The sequence below is a fragment of the Dendrobium catenatum genome, unplaced genomic scaffold (assembly GCF_001605985.2).
Source record: "Dendrobium catenatum unplaced genomic scaffold, ASM160598v2 fragScaff_scaffold_920, whole genome shotgun sequence".
Taxonomy (NCBI): domain Eukaryota; kingdom Viridiplantae; phylum Streptophyta; class Magnoliopsida; order Asparagales; family Orchidaceae; genus Dendrobium; species Dendrobium catenatum.
Window position 1 is genome coordinate 2,486,424 of NW_021319382.1, and position 20,063 is coordinate 2,506,486.

Here is a 20,063-nt window from a genome sequence, read left to right on the forward strand (position 1 = left end):
CTGCTGGTTCAGTGAATCTGCCCTCTTTGCTGCCGTAACTTCTTCTCCCTTTTCCCGTGAAAAGACTCCTGGTTTCCTGTGCTGAAACCGTGGCTTGTGCTGGCTGGTTCCGTGGCTTTATTCATTGAATTTTTGATGTGTCTCTTGGGATTTCAGCAGGGAAGTCTTTTGGCTTTTCTTGGGGAATTGAGGTGTCTTTTGGGGGCTGTTTTTAGACAGTTTTTGGACAGAATTGGATCAGTTTTTGGTGGCTGTTTTGGGAGGAATTCCAAGAGCTTTTTACTGTTTTCTATGCAGTTTTTCTACTGCAGTTTTTTGTGTCTTTTAGCCTTCTTCTAGGTGTCTTTTATCCTTCCATATTCCCTAACATTTGGGCTGTTTGGCTGCCCTTTTTGTGCCTATAAATATTGATGTTTGTGGCTGTTTTTAAAAGAGAATGATGTGAGTTATTTTTGGGATAAAACCTGAGTGGTTTTTGGCTTTAGAAATCCTGCGGGCTCTTTCTAAGCTTCTTCCCCTCCTCCTCCGGAAATCCTGCGGGCTCTTTCCAATCTTCGTCTCGTCTCCTAATCTCTTTCTTCTCTCCATAGTATCCATTCCATTGTATCCTTCTTCTCAAGTGAAGCAATTTTAGGGTGTCATTTTTGTTTGTGTCAAAGTTTGAAGCGTCCAAATTGTAAGTGTCTTGTAAGTGTCATTTGAGTCAAAAGTTTGTAAGTCGTTTTATTATATAAAGTTGTGTTTTATAGTATTTGTGTTCTTTTAAGTATTTTATGTCTTTCTATCATCCTAGAAAGAGTATTTCTTTTTTGTGATCAAAAATTTGGGTCCCTCTCCCAAATTTTTGATTGCATCAGGAAGACAAAAAATCTGGCCATAAAAGTGTTAGTAAGGATCATATGAGAGGTACCTAACTCTCTCGTCTAAAAAATTAGTATGTTATAATCCAGACATGAAGTGAGAGGCTATTATTTAATGGTTAGCCCACCGGCTAGGTGAAGGCCTTTAAGGAACGTGCTTATAGTAATTAGCTACTTTATGCATTGATTATTTGTTAAGATGATATATAATTTATTCATTCCTTCAGTTATACATATGTGTACTGCTTAAAATATATTTTTTAAGCTTCTAATGCATGATATGATTTTTGCTTATGACACTCATATTAGCTCAAAAGAACAACATGTATATTAATTACATCTTATTCTTATATGTTGAATCCTATGCTACAATTATTTATCCCACTGAACACTTAGCTCACTAATTGATATTTTGCAGGAAAGGAAAAGAAGCCAATAGGACATTGAGCGGATGATTCGTTACACCTAACAGATAGTCCTTTATAGGTGTATACTTTTGAAAGTAGATAGAAGGCAAATTAATAAGCTATAAATTAAAAATTTCGGTAAACAAAAATTTATTTGAAGTTTATTAGTAAAGCTTCATATTTTGTATTGATAAATATGTTGCATGCTTCCAAATATTTAATTATGAGGGATAATATAATAGTTGGAGGTACAATATTTATGTTCTGATAGTCTTGAGAGATTAATTTTCTACTTGATCCTAATGAGTGTAATTCAAGATGATGTTAGTGGAAAATATATCTTATTAGATTATCTGTTCCTATTACACCTCAGGCTGGTTAATGGGGTCAAAATAGAGTATGACAGAGTTTATTGTTGAGAATCATCGTCGTTGTATTGATGCTAGATGCCAGACATTAATGTTAACAACTAAAACTCACTCGGCTAATGTCTCTATAGCTCGCTCAAGGAGAGACATATAATTGGTTATTTGCAGAAAAACACACCCACCTAACATGACTCGCTTTAAAGATTGTATATTAATTCTTCCTATCTTCCATTGTCGGAGTAGTCAACTCAGCTCCTATGAAGGTCGCCATGACCTCCGTGGAAGCTACCCCCTCGATAAGTGCTGCCTCCACTACACCATGATAGGTACTCGCCTCTACATCCTCATATTCAACGACACATCTTTAGAGTTGGAAGAGAGTGTCACTCTCCCCTAGTTGTATCTCCATCCCCAATAATAGCATCGATCAGTAAAGAAACAACCACCTGCGCCACTCTCTGTTCTACTTTCAGCTCTTCTTTGGGGGAGAAGTGACTAGCCCAATGGATCCCTACATAGTCTAAGGGCCAACATCAACCATTTTATCTTTGCTCATCAAGGGGGCACTTACCCTTTTATCAATCTTCTCAACCTTCCCAAAAGAAAAATGTCGCCTTTATTATTAGTTTCTTGATAAAAAAGCTAACAAGACAGGGTCCATTTTTACTTTTTTACTGCACTTATATGGCTCTACGATTCTACTAAAGTGTTCAACAAAATGAAGAAGCTTCTGCACAAGACTCCTTATAGGACATAGTCTTGAGTGGCATCACATCACTCTCATAATAAAGAAAATGCTTGGAAATCAAGGCTACAAAAAAATAGGGAAATAATTTTGTATTTACTATCTTGTATCGTCATGATACTAATGTTTCTCAAAATCAATTTGGATTGATGCCAGGTAGGCCTATTATGGAAGCTATACATTTATTGAGAGGTTTGATGGAGAAGTACAAACAGAATAAGGAGGATGTACATATGATTTTTATAGATTTAGAGAAAGCATATGATAAAGTTTCGAGAGAAATGTTATGGAGAGTTCCAAAAAAGAAATGGGTAAATAAAGCTTATATTCATGTCATTCAGTATATGTATGCAGGAGTTGTTACTTGTATTCAAACACAAGGTGGTTTGATCAAGTATTTTCCTATTGCAGTTGGATTACATAAAAGATCAACCTTAAGCCCATATCTTTTTGCTTTAGTTATGGATGTTCTTACCAAACATTTGCAAGAGGATGTACCTTAGTGTATGATTTTTGCTGATAATATTCTTCTTGATGATAAGTCTACAATGGCAGTTGAAGGTAAACTTGAATTATGAAGGTCATTCTTAGAGTCTAATGGTTTTCGTTTGACTATATCTTAAAAAAAAAATACATTGAGTGTAATTTTAGTAGTAATAGATCTAGTGAGGGGGTTTATGATTTTAACCGATCAAGTCATTAATAAGAGTACACGTTTTAGATATGTTGGGTCCTTTGTTCAAAGAGATGGTTAACAAGATGGGAATTTTATTAGTAAAATTCAAGTTGGTTGGTTAAAGTGGAGGACTGCATCGGGCTTGCTGTGTGATAGAAAAATACCACTCAGACTTAAAGGAAAATTCTATAAGATGGTGGAGCGACCTGCAATGCTTTATGGTGCAGAATGTTGGCCATTAAAAGAGAAGGATAATATTATGTTAACTGTTGAAGAGATGAGGATGCTTAGGTGGATGAGTGGCTTTACAATTAGAGATAGGATATGAAACAAACATATACGTGAAAAGGTTTGAGTAGCTCCAATGGAAGATAAGATTAGAGAGAGTCGCCTTAGATGGTTTGGTCACAGAAAACGACAGCCTTCCAATGACCAAGTTAGGAGAGTAGATGTATTAGAATTGGCCTATGTTAAGAAAGGTAGATATAAACCTAAAAAGACTTAGAAAATATAAGAAATGGCTTTTCTTTATCAGATTTAAAATTTAACTCTTAACAGGATTCAAAGGAGAAAAAACATTAATGTAGCCAACCCCACATAGTGGGACAAAGGCTTTATGTTATTGTTATTGTTTTTGTTTTTGTATCTTGTAATTGTTTGGTAATCCTTTTTAATCTCGCTATAAGTTCACTTGTCTTTTTCATCACTTCCCCTCCAAAAAGTCAAGAGAATCAAGCCACTGAATACACACTCGCATATGCCTTTTTAGGTATTCAACAGGTAATTAGCCGGTCATAACATGTAAACTCGTATCTTGTGAACTCATTAGAGATTTTCCCATAAACCAAACTCAATAAGACACCCAAAGGGGTGTCACCCCTCAAAAGGACAATTAATGATTATCACAGACTACTTAACCTCCCAAATAGAAAAACAATCGAGGCCACTCACCACTATCATTGACGGAGCATCGCCAACCATGCTCATCATCTCAACTACATACAAGTACCTTTTCAAAAGGGTTCCAACTTGTACCATCATAGTTAGTACACTCCAGAGCTTATCATCCCCCGCAATCAAATTTACTTTCCTCCCACTCTCCAGAATAGGTCGTCGATGAGTTCAAGATGTTTGGCAATGACAGCCATCTCGGCTCATCACTAGCCTACACCTACTCTCTCTCATGCACTCGGTACTACAAAACTTACCTTGGGAAAGAGAAGCAATATTAAGAAAGGTAATCATCTATCAAATTAGCCAAGGTGTGATACATGTCTAGGGAAAGTACTAAATATCATTAATTCATCTATTTTTCTTATTTCTTTATTGATGTATCATACCTTGTAGCCCTCAAATTCCTATAAAAAAAAAGAAGCGAAGATGAACATTTTGGATTTTTTTTGTACTTTTACTATAGATATATAAACTAGCAGATTATTTTCTACAATGTTTTCCCTATTTTCCCTCTCTCACTCTATTCTCACTTTAGAGATAACATCTCCAGAACTCACCTGAATCCAACAATTACCTAACAATAAAATTTACAAAAAGTTCATATTAAGTTCATTCCTTTCCATGGAAATGAAGGATCAGTTAATATTTGCAATTCTTCATAAATTCAAGCAATGAAACAAAAAGTGATTTCTGGAACAGATTCCATGATATGGAAGCCAGATACCAAAATTTAATAGCAAAGTCTTGAAGAATTAGCAGCATGTTCAAAGATGGTTATCATTCTGTTGTCAAAATTTTTAATGATGGTCAATTCGATTCCTAAAATTTCAAAAAGTAGAAGAATCTCAATGAAGCATAATCATCAACAAACCCTACCAACTAAGCTTCAGCTTGGCAAGCCCAGTTTATTCAAATCTTCCTTATCATTGTCTGAAATTAATTCTAGTTTAATTAGATCGATTTTACCAGCTCAACAATATTCGATATTTGAAGTCCAGCAGTAGAATAGCTAAATGGAAGACATTACCTCCTAAAAGAAATATATCCTTCCCATCTTTAGACTGCAAGGCACTGTTTTGAAAACCAGTACACCAGATACCATCCTGGAAAAAAAGATAACATCATGAGAATTGGTTGAAGGATGACAATATGAGAGAAGATATAACATTACAAACTAAGAAAAGAACGCTATACAAATTACTTTGCTGGTTAAATATATATAACCTAAAAGTTTCTCAATAAATTTTGGAAGAATAAGCTGGAGATAAGAATAAATAAATAAATCTTGTAGAATGTAATAAGACACAGCCCAAAATACTCACTGGATGTATCCGCTTAAATTCATATAATACGATACTACCTACAACACTAAGGAGTTTTCAATGAAACGTTAACTTATGCAATATAACTTTGTTAAACTGTACACCTAATTAACTTTCAAGATGCAAGTTTTAATTGGTAGAAATACTTCTTAAAGGTTCACATAGTTTAGATATCAGTACATAGAATACTTCAGAGAAATCATATTCTCTGCTGAAATATTTTAATCAATTTATAGTCTGTGAAAACAGAGAAATTAGGCTATCACTCAAATATGATCCAATATGAGAAATTTGGGGTAATGCTCTGCTTGAATTGGATCATTTATAACTCTAATCAAAATGAAGTCAATAAACATTATTGACAATTTCCAAACTGGAAAAGGTTAGGTATAGCACCTAGCTGAGGTTAAAGATTTTTTTAAGTTCTTCTGCATCAAAATAACAAGTATACATGTCAGAGGATTTTAGAAAACATAGATCATCAAAAGATCCCGAGCAACAAAAACAACAAGCTTTTATCCCACTATATGGGGTTTTTTTATCCATTATGTTCCATTAAGAGCAAAATTCTCATTTAAATCTAATAAAGAAATGTCATTTCTAATATTTTCTAACCATTTCTTCTTAGGTCTACCTCTAACTTTCTTAACATAAGCCAAATCTAATACATCTACTTTCCAAACCGGATCATCGGAAGGCCACAGTTTTATGTGACCAAACCATCTCTGCAACACTTAACTTAATATTATGCTTCTCTTTTAATGACCAACATTCTACACCACAAAGCATTGCAAGTCTCACCACAATCTTATAGAATTTTCCCTTTAAGTTTGAGGAAAACATTTCTATCACGCAACAAGCCCGATGCATTCCTCTACTTCAACCATCAAACTTTAATTCTTCTAATAATATCCCCATCTATTTTGCCATCACTCAGAACAATAAGCAAAAGATATCTAAAACGTCTACTCTTATTAATGACTTGATCGCCCAAAGTCACAATCCCACCACTAAATCTATTATTACAAAAATTACACTCTATATATTCAGTTTGAGATCTACTCAAATGAAAACTTCAAAACTCATAGGTTGACCTCCATAATTCAAGTTTACGATCAACTCCTCTAGTCTTATCAACAAGAAAAATATCAAGAGCGAAAAGCATACACCAACCTCTTGCAACTATTTAGTGGGAACATCCATGTTTAAAACAAAAAGATATGGGCTTCAGGCCAAACCTTAATGTAATCCAATTGAAATAGGAAAATATTTGGTCAAAGCACCTTGTGTTTGAACACAAGTAACAGCACTTGCATACATATCCTTAATAACTTGAATATAAGCATTATTAATCCCTTTCTTTTCTAACACTATCCATAGCACTTCTCTTGAAAATACGTCAGATGGTTTCTCTAAATCAATAAATATAATATGAAGATCCTCCTTTCTCTATATTTTTCCATCAAACCTCTCAATAAATGTATAGCTTCCATAGTAGACATACCCAGCATGAATTCAAATTGATTTTAAGAAACATTAGTATCACGCCACAACATATGCTCCATAACTCTCTCCCATAGTTTTAAAGTATGACCCATTAACTTAATTCCTTTATAATTCGTACAATCTTGTACATAATCTTTATTCTTCAAAATATCAATCAACACATTCATTATCCACTAATCTGACATCTTCTTAGTCTTCAAAATAATATTAGAAGTTTTAGTAAGCCAAGAAATTCATGCATCTCCTAGGCATTTCTACACCTCTATTAGAATATCAGCAGGTCCAACAACTTTTCCACACATAATTTTCTTTAAGCCTGTCTAATTTTAGTTTTACTAATACGCCGATAAAAACAAAAATATTATTTTAATTTAAGTATCAAAGGTCAGTAAAGTCCATCATATTATCACAATCATCATTGAAACATTTAGCAAAATAACTTATCTTTGTTGCATATCCTCTTCTAATAAAAGTATTTTTATTTTCATCTTTATGCAATTCACTTGAACTAAGTCCTTGCTACCCTTATCTCTTTGTTTGACTAACTTATACATATATCTTTCACCCTCTTAGTATATAATCTATTATATAAATCATTAAAAGCTAAATATTTTGCATCGCATATTATTTTCTTAGACTCCTTACGGGCCTCTTTATATGTTTCTAATTTATCATAATTTTTACATCTAAACAAATTTTTATAACAAATCTTCTTTTACTTTTTTTTCACATTTTAATTCCACTACCAACTATTTTTACTTTTAGGAGCTTTTCCTTTTGAATCAAAAGATCCGAGCAAAATAAAAAAAGACTGTGTTTATCAAAGATGAAGTATACTCTCCTAATCCACATTGCAGCGGCAACAAAGATAATTTTAGAAATCATTAAACAAAATGCGTTGAGAAATCTACATTACACATCAATAGTAAAATATTATCATCAATAAAGGGAACTGTTCATCTCAGCATGTCACAGATGCAGTCAAACATTTCCATTTCCATGAACCTTACCCCATTTTCAAAAAAATAATCATGAGGATAAACTTGCAGCTCCACAGAATTCTCAAAAAAGAAAGTAATCTTTGGAAATGCAGCATCTATGCTGAAAAGAAAAAGAAAGAGCATGTCAGGAAATGCCTCACAACAATATCTTGTTAAAATTCCACAAAACAAAGTCTCAAAACTGTATTATCAATTTAGGGAAAGGGAAAAAAAGGTTAAATAAGGAGAAAGAAAAAATAGAATAATGGATTTGCTTCATCTCTTGCAAGTACAGATGAGCATGATCTACAGTTCTACACCAATCCCTCCAAAGCTGCTCATCCTCAATGCATGATATGTCAAAAATTTTCAAACAATAGTCCAGACTCCATCCTAAAAATATTATACCCGACTACATCATATAGGACTTATATATGAAGCTCACTTCTTCTCAAGTAAATGGATTCAAGATATCTAGTCTCTTTTCTATTCAGTTTTCTCCGGAGGGAAAAATACAAGGCAGAATGTTACGGAGGGATTTAAAGTTTTATTTTGTTCAAGCTTCATTCCATCAATGTTCACCACATCACTATCCTGGGTTCAGCACTTTATACGCTCATACCACCAATGGAAATAGTCAAAGTTGATTTTAGAAAGCCATATCAGTAGTAAAACTAAGTCAAAACTGTCACATAATTTCTGATTCCTTCTTTATCATTTCTCAAAGTCATACAACATACTTCTGCAAAGCCATCAATCAGAGAGAAAGAACAAATACTAACTCAACATGTGCTCAACATTGACACACATTTTGACGGTGTTTGCAAACAAGGCAGACAAAGGTAGAACTGAATAGGGTCTATCATCTTGAACTAATAAACTGGGAAAGATGTGTCAATGCTAGAAGAAGCTAGAATTTCTTAAATTTAAATGTTTTCCTATGGAAATCATATCGCATCCATCTAAACATTGGTTTCGATGTCAATGACAAAACTGTAAAACCCGAAACTCTCGCTTGAATGCGTCGCACGCATTCCAATTCGCCCCCACGAATTCATGTGAAATTTCAAAATCGTCGGAATTCAACGAAATAAATTTTATTAAATTCGACACGAAATTTCGATCGAAATGGTATAAAGAACTTATATCAAATTTCATGCGGTTTGAGAATTAAAATTTGCTGAAGATGGTTTAAGTAATTTTTAGCCTTTCTTTCCCTTTTTACCCTTCATGAAACAATAGAGAGACTTTGGGGAGAGGGGCACATGCGTCCTTTTGCTTATTGCTCATTTTAAAGCCTTAAGGGATATTTCGGTCCATTGTGTTTCTTTTGGCTGTGAGAGAGGAGAGCGGACGGGAGAGAAGGGGGGAATGGCGAGGGACGTGTGAAAGCCAACGGTCGGCTTGGTTTTCCGACAAGATTCTTTAAGAAAATGCTAGAGGAAGGCATGGAGAAGATAAGAGGTAAGTTTAAACTTGAAAAATGTTGTTCTTTTTTTTGAGATTTTCATGAACCAAAGTGTTAGGGTTTGGCTTTTTGTTGGAGTTTGTTTTTTAGAAAAGTGATAGGACTTGTTTAGGAGCATGCTACTAAGTCATAAAAAAAGGAATTTACTCAATATTTTCATGTTTTCAAAATTTAGGGTTTCTCCAACTTGTATTATTTTTGTAAGGAATGCTGGGAGATATTAGGGAAAGAAATTGTTTGAAGAAAAATGCAATTGTTCTTTAAGAATTTTAGATTTTAAAAATTAGGACTTTTTCAAAACTAGGGTTTTTGAACTAGGTTGTGAACAAAAGTTATTCCTAAGATTTATGTGAGCTCTCTAATTAGGAGAAATTGAACTTTTTGAGAAAAAAATAATTTTCCTAATTTTTTTATAAATAAATCCAAAAATAATTTAATTAAAATCATAAATTATGTAGGTGATGATGTATAAATGCAATTTTTATGTTGTTGTTATTGTTGTATCTCTTTTACCTTGAGGATATGGGTAGGAAGAATATAATAAGCTTAAGGGGAGTTTTTTTTTTTTAGATATGGCATGTGTAGGATGTGTGTCATAGTGGTTTGAATTTTACCTAAAAGGCTTATGTTGTGATATTTCCCTTAGGTTTGAAAAAGAAGAAGGAAGTATAGGTTGGTGAAGTGGAAGCTTTCAAAGTGCATTTGAGGTAGGAATCTCTTATCCTACATGATCATATTCCTTTATGTTTTTATTATTCTTTTATGTTTTATATCTTTACTTAATTGATTTATGAGAATTGCATATCTTTACTTAATTGATACATGGCAAGTGAAATCCTTAGTTGATGTGATACATAACAAATACATTATTTATATTTAACACTAAGCATTCATAGAAGTTCCTTTCATGAACTTCATGTTCAAAATAAATGGTTGTTATAAAAAGGCTACATTACATACATATGTCTATATGGAACGATTATGTAATTGATTGTGAATGTTGAAGGCGAGATATCAAATATGGTGCGAAAGCACAAATATGGCTCTTATGAGCAATACGTAACAATATGGCCCTTTGGAGCAAAAGAGGAAAAGAAATGAATAGCAAAAAAGATGTTTGTGTACCTGATCAGTACACTCCTGGTACGATTATATAAAATATGAGAATGCATATAACTATGATAGATATACGCTACGACATTCATAAGACACATGGCATACATATGACATATGACATTCATAAAGCATCAAATATTCATAAGACATGAAAAATTAGCATGTGTAGCAAAACAAGCAAGGCATTTCACTAGTATGTGAGTAAGTTTTCATCTTAGAATGCATGTAAAAATGTTAGGATTAGAGTTTTCCTATTGAGCATTAGCTCACTCCCTCGTGTTGGGATACTTTTCAGAAGAACCTGCTGCAAGAAATGTCTGACAACCAAAGGTTCACCTACAGTCGTCGAATACTAGCTGAGAGGTTTTTTTGATGTTTTTTTAGTTATAGTATACACTTTTTTTGGTGGTTTAGCATGTTTTAGAAATTTTAAAACCACCTATGTAAATTTTGAATGACATGAAATTATATGAAATGTTTGTTTTTATATATATTTGGAAAATTTTAGAGGCGCTTTTAGTTTTTTGTGGATTATTTAGAAACAATTAATTAAATGCATACGTAAAGAAGAAAGGTTTATGTTTTAAACGTCCGATTCCGTTCCCGCCTTGCCTATACGAGCTAACCGGGCCTGATCGTGACAAAAACACTAAGAAAATGTCATGCAACTAACAAATAAAAGCCCTACCATACATATCAAGCAATCTCAATAGACCGGAACGAACTATTCAAAACACTTCAACATTACCAAGTTCATTTGAAGCTGCCTAATCACTTTGTTTTAATTGCTTGTCTACAACTCAATATTCAGAGAAATAGAATTTATTTAGAACTCTTTGGTGAGAATCAATATACATTATATTACATGATTTATAACAGCTTCAAGAAGTTATAACAGATGATAACCTAATAACTGATGGAGTGCTGAATTTCAAATTACCATGCAATCCACATATATAGTTGTGGTGCTTGAGAGTTTAGAATTTACTAATGCAACCTAGGATGAAATCCTTAATGAAATACACCAAAAGTTATAATTTACAGTCTCTACTTTAACGAAAATTAGCAGGAATTAATCTATAATGAGTTTTGGCAATTAATGTGATTATAGATCTCTTTTTCATAATTATCCTATAATTATGAAGAAAAGTTATTGCATTTGATCTAATAAGAAACAAAGAAATCTTTGTAAGCCTCTTGAAAAACTCTATAAAATCCTACTGATTTCACAAAATTCAATAACATCATTTTAGAGCAAATTTAGGCAATATCATAATTGTATTTTAATAATAATTGATGGACCGACAAAATATGCTCACTTTTTGCATATTAAACAAATAATTAAGTTGAAAATTGGTAAGGCTATATGTGAATAATTGTGAAAAAGGTAAATATGATTCTATGACTATTTGCATGGGATCATTTTAATCATAAGGCTAAAAGTGTGTTCAATTTAATCATTAATTTGGTGTGGCCACCACGGGCTTAATCCCTAATAGGTTGTTGATTTGGTCTAGAAGTCTCCTAAAATGTGTTATGAATGATGTGCAAGCCTTGGGAGGGGTTGAAATTAAGTGGTGTTCGAGTTTCATGCAAAGAGAAGGTAATATGCAAGAGTGCTAGAAATCTAATCAAATTATGACAAGTGAACTTTAGGCATTTAGGTCTTCAAATGGTGGGCACTCTAAGACATGAAAATTCTTTGAGATGGAAGAGTTTGCTTAAGAACGATTTAAGAAATTTTCATGAAATTCTAATGAGCTTTCATGGGTCAAATGGGGACAAAAATAAAACTAGGTCAAATTCAGTTTAGGTTTAGCCAACAGCTATAAATATAAGTTAGGATGGGATACTTTGAAGAGAATGCTAGGAAATGAGTGTGGAATTGCAAGGGTATGATTCTAGAAGAGTTGTATAGCAAAATATTTTTTTTAAATAAATATATAAAGCACTTGCTACTCACTAAAGTGGCAAGGTTGAACAAGTCACCAAATCTATACTAATATTATAAAAGGGGCTTGAGTTTCTTTCCACACCAAATCCTGACCATCCATTCTAATTAATTTTAATTATTCAAATCAAATCTCAACCTTTCATTTTAACTATTATAATTATAATAATTAATAATAAGGCTCTTTAAATCCTACTAGCATTCCATAAACTCTTCGTCTCACGTGCTTCTTAAAACATACAGCTGACGGCTCCTTGCGTTCGAACGAAGCCCGTTTTCCTAAGATTCTACAAGTTGGTTCGTATTCACAGTGACTTCTTATCTGACCATCTAGGCCTGAATAGTGACACTGACATAGGCAGAGTTCAAAGAGAGAGGCACCAAGTAATGGGCTTTATTGGCGTTCAGACGGGTTCGCATCTGTTGGCAAGCGGAGATCTCTCAGGAAAACTTGGTTTCCTTCCAATCGCCAAGGTCTCCTCCGGTAACTCTCCCGTGTATTCTTCGACTTCCATTTGGCGCTCAATAACATCAGGCATTTTATTACGGATTGTTTTAGTATCTTAATCTGTTGCATGTTCCTATATAAGTGTGGGCTCCAAAAATTCGGCACCAGCCTTCGCCCACTGTAGCTTTTTCTTCGGCGAGGGAGTATTAACGGAATTAAGTTCTGGGGTAAATTTTGGAAGGCAGATGAGTTTGTAAATAAGAAACTACCCAAAGATTTCGCCCTCATTTTGCGAGGACTTTATGATCTAAGTTCTGATTTACTATAGGCGCAAGCCCCTATAGTTAATTACCCTCCCAATAACAAGAGAGAACTTTCGATTAAGGCTAGTTGTTAATCAGATACGTATAAATACATGTTACCTGGCATATGTACTAATTCCCCGGAATCAACGAGTGCACGAAACCAGTCACGATTTATTTCTTCTTTGAGTTTTTCAATTGAATAAAATAGACTTATTGACCCATCTCTTTCTCTTGGGGGAGGTACATGAAATGTTACGAGCTCTTCGACATTATGCACCTCTCACAAAATAATTTCTTTAGAGTGTTACAAGGAAATACGCGTGACTACAAGTACGTTATTTGAGATCGAAATGCTGTTTATTCTTCTGGAGAACACACCCTGCACCGTATTCATGTAGATAGAGTCGTAGTTATAATCATCATTTAAATATTAAACCTCACTACTCCATTTGGAAGTTGACTGGCATACCCTCCGAGATTTGGTAGGGGTGGCATCACTTTCATCTGTATCACTACCTGGATGAGGCACATACTTTCTTCTTTCGAAATGGTAGGTGGTTTGGCAAGAGTTGGCATTGCCTTCTTTCTCCCCACCTACTTCTTCTTGCTTTCTTATTTAAGTGCTTTGCAATCTCTGGATCAGATGCCTGGGCCTCAAGAAAGCTCGACGGCTTCAGCTTCTTTGAAATGAAGTATTTGGCATCTTCATAAATCATTACTTCATGTACTACAAAGGGCTGAAAGTCACCAGATATCTTGAATTCTTCTCCATCCCTGAGGTACTTCATGCACTGATGTAGTGTTGACGGGACGATGCCGTACTCATACAACCAAGGGCGACCAAGAAGCTACTTAAATGCAATATCGGCATCAATCACATGAAATTTGTTGTCTATATGAACTTCTCCAAATACGAGAGAGAGCGTAAACGAACTTAGGGTCTTCTGTCCCTTCTAATTAAAGTCATGTACCATCAGCTTATCTGACCCAAGATGCTCCACGTCGAGGCACAACGATCTTAGAGCTTTCAAGCTCATTAGATTTAAAGAGGACCTTGGATCGATTAAGGCTTCGTTTGGGACGGCTTTTTTATTACTTTCTAAAACGGAGTTTTAGTACAAATTTTTTTATTTTTGTACTAAAACTCCTTTTTAAAAAGCAGTAAAAAAGCCGTCCCAAACGAAGCCTAAGATTTGATTGATAATCATTCCATTGCTTTTTGCTTTAACATATAGTGGGTGATTATGATCTGCCATTCCGAGCATCATATCTACTTCAGTGAAGGTGATAAATGGCTCATTACGAGCATGTACGACTTCAGTCACATTGCACTCAACAAAATATGCCTCAAACCTTTCGGGGCTTTGAGGGCGTGAATTAAAGTCTACCGAAAGTCTTTAGACATTATAGAACATCTTATATGCTAAGTTGCGTCAGGATTTTTCTTAGATGGGATAAACTATTATAATTTATCCCTTTGACTGAAGTATCTTTCTTCTTCGAGTTCTTCAGGATGATATCTTCATTAACAACTATATTCTTCTCTCATCTTTATTGGAGATGCCTTTCTTCGGTACTTCTTAGCTGCACTTGAGTGACTTCCTCTGGCTTAAACTCATTTAATGATGCATTTTCTTCGGAGTCAATCATTGTTGTGTCTAGAGATTCATATGTTGACATAGAGTCACCACTAAGGTTTAAATGTCCCATGATGCTATGTCGGGGTCCGACTCATCTATTTTTGGAAAATACAAATTTTGCTCCGAAATGTAATCAATTAGTGATACCATCATACAGGATTCACGGGTTGCCTCCTCATTTCATTCTTTTGACAGAGTATTTGGTGCCACTGAGATGACACGACATACTTTTACGGGAAAAGAATTCTCATCATTTTATTCGACTTCATCTATTTTAAGCTCAAACATGAAGTCAATGAGTTTGATAGGTCGCCTCACAATCTAGTAGTATTCATCCAAACTGTCGATAACCCTTTGGGTTGCTATCGTTTTCTGCTTAGTTTTTTATCTTGGTTTTCTTCTTAGAAGACTTTATCTTTCCAACCTTTGAAGAACCAGTTTGATTAGGGAGTTCCTTAGAAGTAGATGCTCCTATCATAGGCAGATCTTTCAAATTTAGCACTGGCTACGTAGGAAATTTCCACTTCACCCCTGAAACTCCTTCGAGCTGTTTCAAAATTTTTACAGTCTTCTTGGAGACCGCAATCACTCACTGTTCTTCTTGAATCAGCTCCTTTTTAATTATTCTTTCTTCAACTAGGGGAAGGGAGGAAGTCATAACTACCCGAGTTGAATCTTTTCTAGGATTAATTAACACATTATCTGACAGTGTGAGTTCCCCTTTCCAGTATTTCTTTCGAGTCAATCATTGAAGATGTAACAATCTTCAATAGGATGGCTGATTACCCGATGGTAGGGGCAATAATTTGGGTCACTAGTGTGTTTTGACTCCTCGGGCCTCTTGCACTCCACAGTTCCAAGCCCGCTTTTAATGCTTGTCGAAATAACTTGGCGACACTCTCCCTCTTAAATGAATAATCTTTATTTATCTTTTCTTGAGGGATGGGAAAGCTCTATCACTAGTTTCGATTGCCAACCTCTCGCGTTCCCCTCCACCTTGGAAGGTTCGTGGTCTATCGTTCCCCACAAGTATCAGCTTCGGTTGGGGGTTAGGGTTGTAGACTTGTTTAGGCTTTTCTTCATATTATATCGGTTGCTTGCATTTGTCTACGCTATAAACCACTTGTTTGCTTTATCAGCTCTAGAGAAAATTATAGACATGGCCTCACCTCTTCTAGCACCTGAGACTTTAGCCTTCTTTGGCTTTATCATAGTGGCTCTCTGATCTTGACAAGTTTAACTTCTCAAACTTAGCCACCATATCCAACAGATATTGAAATGTGGTAATTGTAGTCATGCATAGGAAGGGTTGCATCTTTCCATCACTGTTGCCCATTAACAACAGCACAGCATGTTCTTTTTTGAGCTGTTGCGCACATTTCATGCTCAAGTTGCACCAACGAGTTATATATTTCGATAATGACTCTTTCTTCTGTTTATATAAAGCAAGGTCGGCGACTATAATCTTCTCGGTCGTACTGGCGAATCTCTTCACAAACATAGCTTCCAATACTGCATATCTTTTCACAGAGTCATTTGGCAATTCAGCGTACCTTTCGAAAGAAGTTGTTGTCAAACTGCTGACGAATTTTTGGAAAAGTAGTGCATCATTTTCCCCTGTACTCCCACAGGTGCCTTAAATTGTGTCAAGTGCTCCATAAGGTTGTTAGTACTGTTGAAGGTATGAAACTTTGGGACCGAATACCCCTTTCGGTACGGCACTTGATCATATTCGGCAGGATACGGACGACCCTTGCCCACTAGTTTCTTCACCTGATCAATAGCTATAATAGCCTTGATTTTCTTGATGATGATTCCCTCGAGTTGTGCAGCCGTCACAGACTCAGAGGTACTTGCAATGTTCTGCAGAGTGCGTTGGCGGATAATGTTATTGACTTCATTATCGCCTTCAAGAGTGCCCTGTACTCCTAAGACTTGAGGAATTGAGAACTTTGAAGAATCGGCATGAGGATTAAACACGGCACCAATAGTGGCAGTCCTCTGCATCATTTACATCATCGCCCCTATCCGAGCCATCATCTCAGTCATTTTCTCATTTAATTGAGAGATTTCTCTGTCTCTGGCTCTCATTTCTCGCCTCATCTGCTTTCGCATGTCGGCGAGTGGTGTTTTCATCAGCAAATGTATTCTCCTCGACTTCTTCTCTTTCTTCTTCTGAAGAGAGGCCGTCTTTGTCGATGGGCCCAGCCTCACAACAAAATCGATATACTTGCCTAACCGGTGGTTGTTGATCGTCTCATCTTCATCATCATCATAGTAAGCCTCTTCATTAGTATTGGTGTGCCTCACCATGTAGACGACCTCAATGTTTATGGAGGCGTTCATTTTTTCCTCTTCTTCTTCCATATATTCTCCTTCTTCTAAATTTTATTGTTCTTCTACTATATTTTCTTCCTCTTCTAGTGCTTGAATCTCTGAGCGGCGGCGCCACTGGATCTCCGGTTCTTGATTTGGAAGGAAGATTTCTTCGACTAGTTGGCTGCGATCGAAGTTGGTCATTTCTTTGAATGGATTTGGTAAACGACAGGATCCCCCAGAGGATTCTCCAATGTGTCGACCGCCGGAATGGGCATCGTCGTAGGCCTTCCTTGGGACCCATTTCTAACGTTGTTTGTTATTGGGGGGAGGATCTCCAGGAATCCATACCGGATGTCACGCCCAGGTCAAATCTTCTTTTGTTCTTCTCTTCTCTACGAGGCCTTGGCCTACAAACTTGCTTACCTTTTCGTCGTGACCTTTCGACGACGAATCCCTGAACCCAAGGTTTAAGCGTCATGCCCCAATGCTATCCGCATAAGGCTGGCCTGGATTTTCTTCGATCTTCTACAGGCAATGATTCCCGTGGTGGGGCCTTTTGGCTTTAATTGTTAATGGCCGCTAGAATTTCTTCTTCTTCAGTCCCTATCCTTTACTCTCTTCACTATCCTATACACCCGGGCTGACAAGGTTTCAGGCTCTTTCTTCCTTGGAGGGGCTGGGACTTCAGGTTGTCGGTCCCGAAAGAATTTCTTCAGCTCCCTAGTATAGTTATTCCTCTTGACCCATCTCAGGTCAATAAACTTATTCCAAGTCGGAACATTAGCTTCAGGCTCTTGGGCAAGCATGTTTGATGGGTGCACTGGCACTAGTTGTTGTTTATCTCGAAGCTCAGCATTTATCTTCCTTCTCTGCTTCTTGTTAACTTTCCTCCATATGAGGAAACTTTAGCAGTATTCTTCACGGGTGCAGGTAACCCGACCAGTAGAGATGTGGTGTTTGTAGTCACCACGACAATCCTTCTTCCAGCTACAACCCTTATGGTAGTCGGGGCTTCGGGCTGTGACAACCATTCAAATACAGAAATACTCCTACAAGTCTCCTCAGTAGTAAGCGCTGGCAGATACACACGACGCATGGCAGCTTCAGTAGAGTGGGGCCTCCTGGCAAGCCCTGCATATTCCATGTCATTCACAGGAACAGCGGCATTCCTTGCAACGAATGATAGAAAGTGGAGGCCACCAAATTCGATGGAAGCTCAATAGCTTCCAGTGTTGATCACAGCATTTGCCAGTTAAATACTAGCTCCACATCACAGTTGGACAGTAACTGATGCGTTATGTTGATCCATCTGCATAAATAAAAGGCAAGATTTAGTAATCAGTATCAAAAACATCACCTCACACTTTTAAAATGAAGAGACTTGCAAAAAACAAGAAATAAAAACGATAAACATTATAAAGCAATTAAAATAATACAAATTTAAAAATCCTACTAAATGTGCTATCTTAATGAATGCGTCGAACGATTATTTATAGAGTATTAAAAAAATATTTAACTTGATGAATAATCATTTTCAGAAATTATAATTTCTTAAGCCTATATTGATTAGCTGCTACTATAGTATTGAGACGACTAACCAAAAATAGAAAGAGAAATCAATCCCTAGTGGAGTTGCCAGAAATCTGTGGGCTCTGAAAATTTGGCCCTGGCCTCCACCCGCTACTTTCTTCGGAGGGAGTTTTAACGGAATTAAGTTTCGGAGTAAAATTAGGAAAGGCGGATGGGTTTGTAAATAAGACACTACCCAGAGATTTCGCCCTCATTTTGCGAGGAATTTTTTATCAGAGTTCTGCTTTCCTATAAGCGCAAGCCTCTATAGTTAATTTACCCCTCCCGAAAACGAGAGAGAACCTTCGATTAAGGCTAGTCGACAATCAGATATGTAGAGATACGTAATATCTGACATATGGTAACAACATAAATATTTGGAATGCATGGAGAATTTGAGAATTTGGAAAATTGATATTTAAAACAGAAATTTCACCATCTTGCACTTAAAGCGGATGGTGGGGGAATGGATGAACCCGATCAAAATCCCATGGTTCTGTCATCCCGAGCCAATAATTCATTGCGGATGGTGGATAGATTTTGCTTTAAGCATCAAGTGGTTTATTTTGATTTTAAATATTTGGATTTTGAAATTTTTGAAAATCAGGTAATTGGGATGGTATTTTAATATATTGGAATTAACCCCTCTGGTTGAGATATGCATTCAACACGGCCATCATCGAGGAGTATGGGGTCATTTGAATTACATTTACTGAATCTTATCGACTCTGTCAACTTGCCGATAGAGGATTGGGTTTGTTGTAGGTTTTATATTTTATTAATAAATTTCCTTTGTTATAGACCTTGAAGGCCTTACATAAACGTATAAAACAGATATTCTGGTTGACGCCTTGATCATATATCTACTTGATAATTCTAGTCTTGTTGACTCCTATGTATCCATATAGAAGGATCGAGCTAAAACTACGTTAATTTATTGACCCACGCAGCACCCCTAGTCATCACGTGTAAACCCAAGACACGTTCGTCGGGGCCCATGCGGGTTTTGTGATTGCCCTTAGCCCTTTTGTGTACCTATGTGTATACATATTATAGTGCATCTGCGGGAGGGGCATTTTGGCCATTTGACAAGTCTTCTAGGATGACTTCTAGAAGTTTGTGTTTGTTGTAGTACTTTAATACTTACATGTAGAAGGTATGTTGGATGTACGATCACTATTGCTCAAGAAACTTGAAAGCTTCAATACTCTTATCAACCTCAATGTTCAAAATCTGATTGAACTGAGATTTATTCACTTCATAATGATTTGATCTAGCTTTCTCTTCTCAATACTTATTTAGAGATCGATATGCAACTACTAGGTTAGACCATCATCATCATTTTCTACTGTTGGCTTAAATAAAGAATCAATTATCTCGACCTTGGATGATTTTTCCCTAGCTGATGTCCTATATGTTCAAATCAACA

The 20,063-nt window shown here is 35.9% G+C and overlaps 1 protein-coding gene across 6 annotated transcripts in view; it reads right to left on the reverse strand.

Moving 5' to 3' along the window:
* Positions 1-20,063, reverse strand: part of LOC110113285 (aspartic proteinase-like protein 2) — a 77,898-nt gene that overhangs the window by 3,783 nt on the left and 54,052 nt on the right. For 2 of the 6 annotated variants that reach the window (XM_028697366.1, XM_028697369.1), the window contains one exon: positions 5,038-5,113. In XM_028697366.1, the coding sequence (XP_028553199.1) occupies positions 5,038-5,113 (76 nt within the window). Of the gene's footprint in view, positions 1-5,034; positions 5,114-7,848; positions 7,940-14,313; positions 18,375-20,063 lie in introns of those variants that run through there. The other 4 variants (XM_028697367.1, XR_003701649.1, XM_028697370.1 and 1 more) reach the window with 4 other exon arrangements.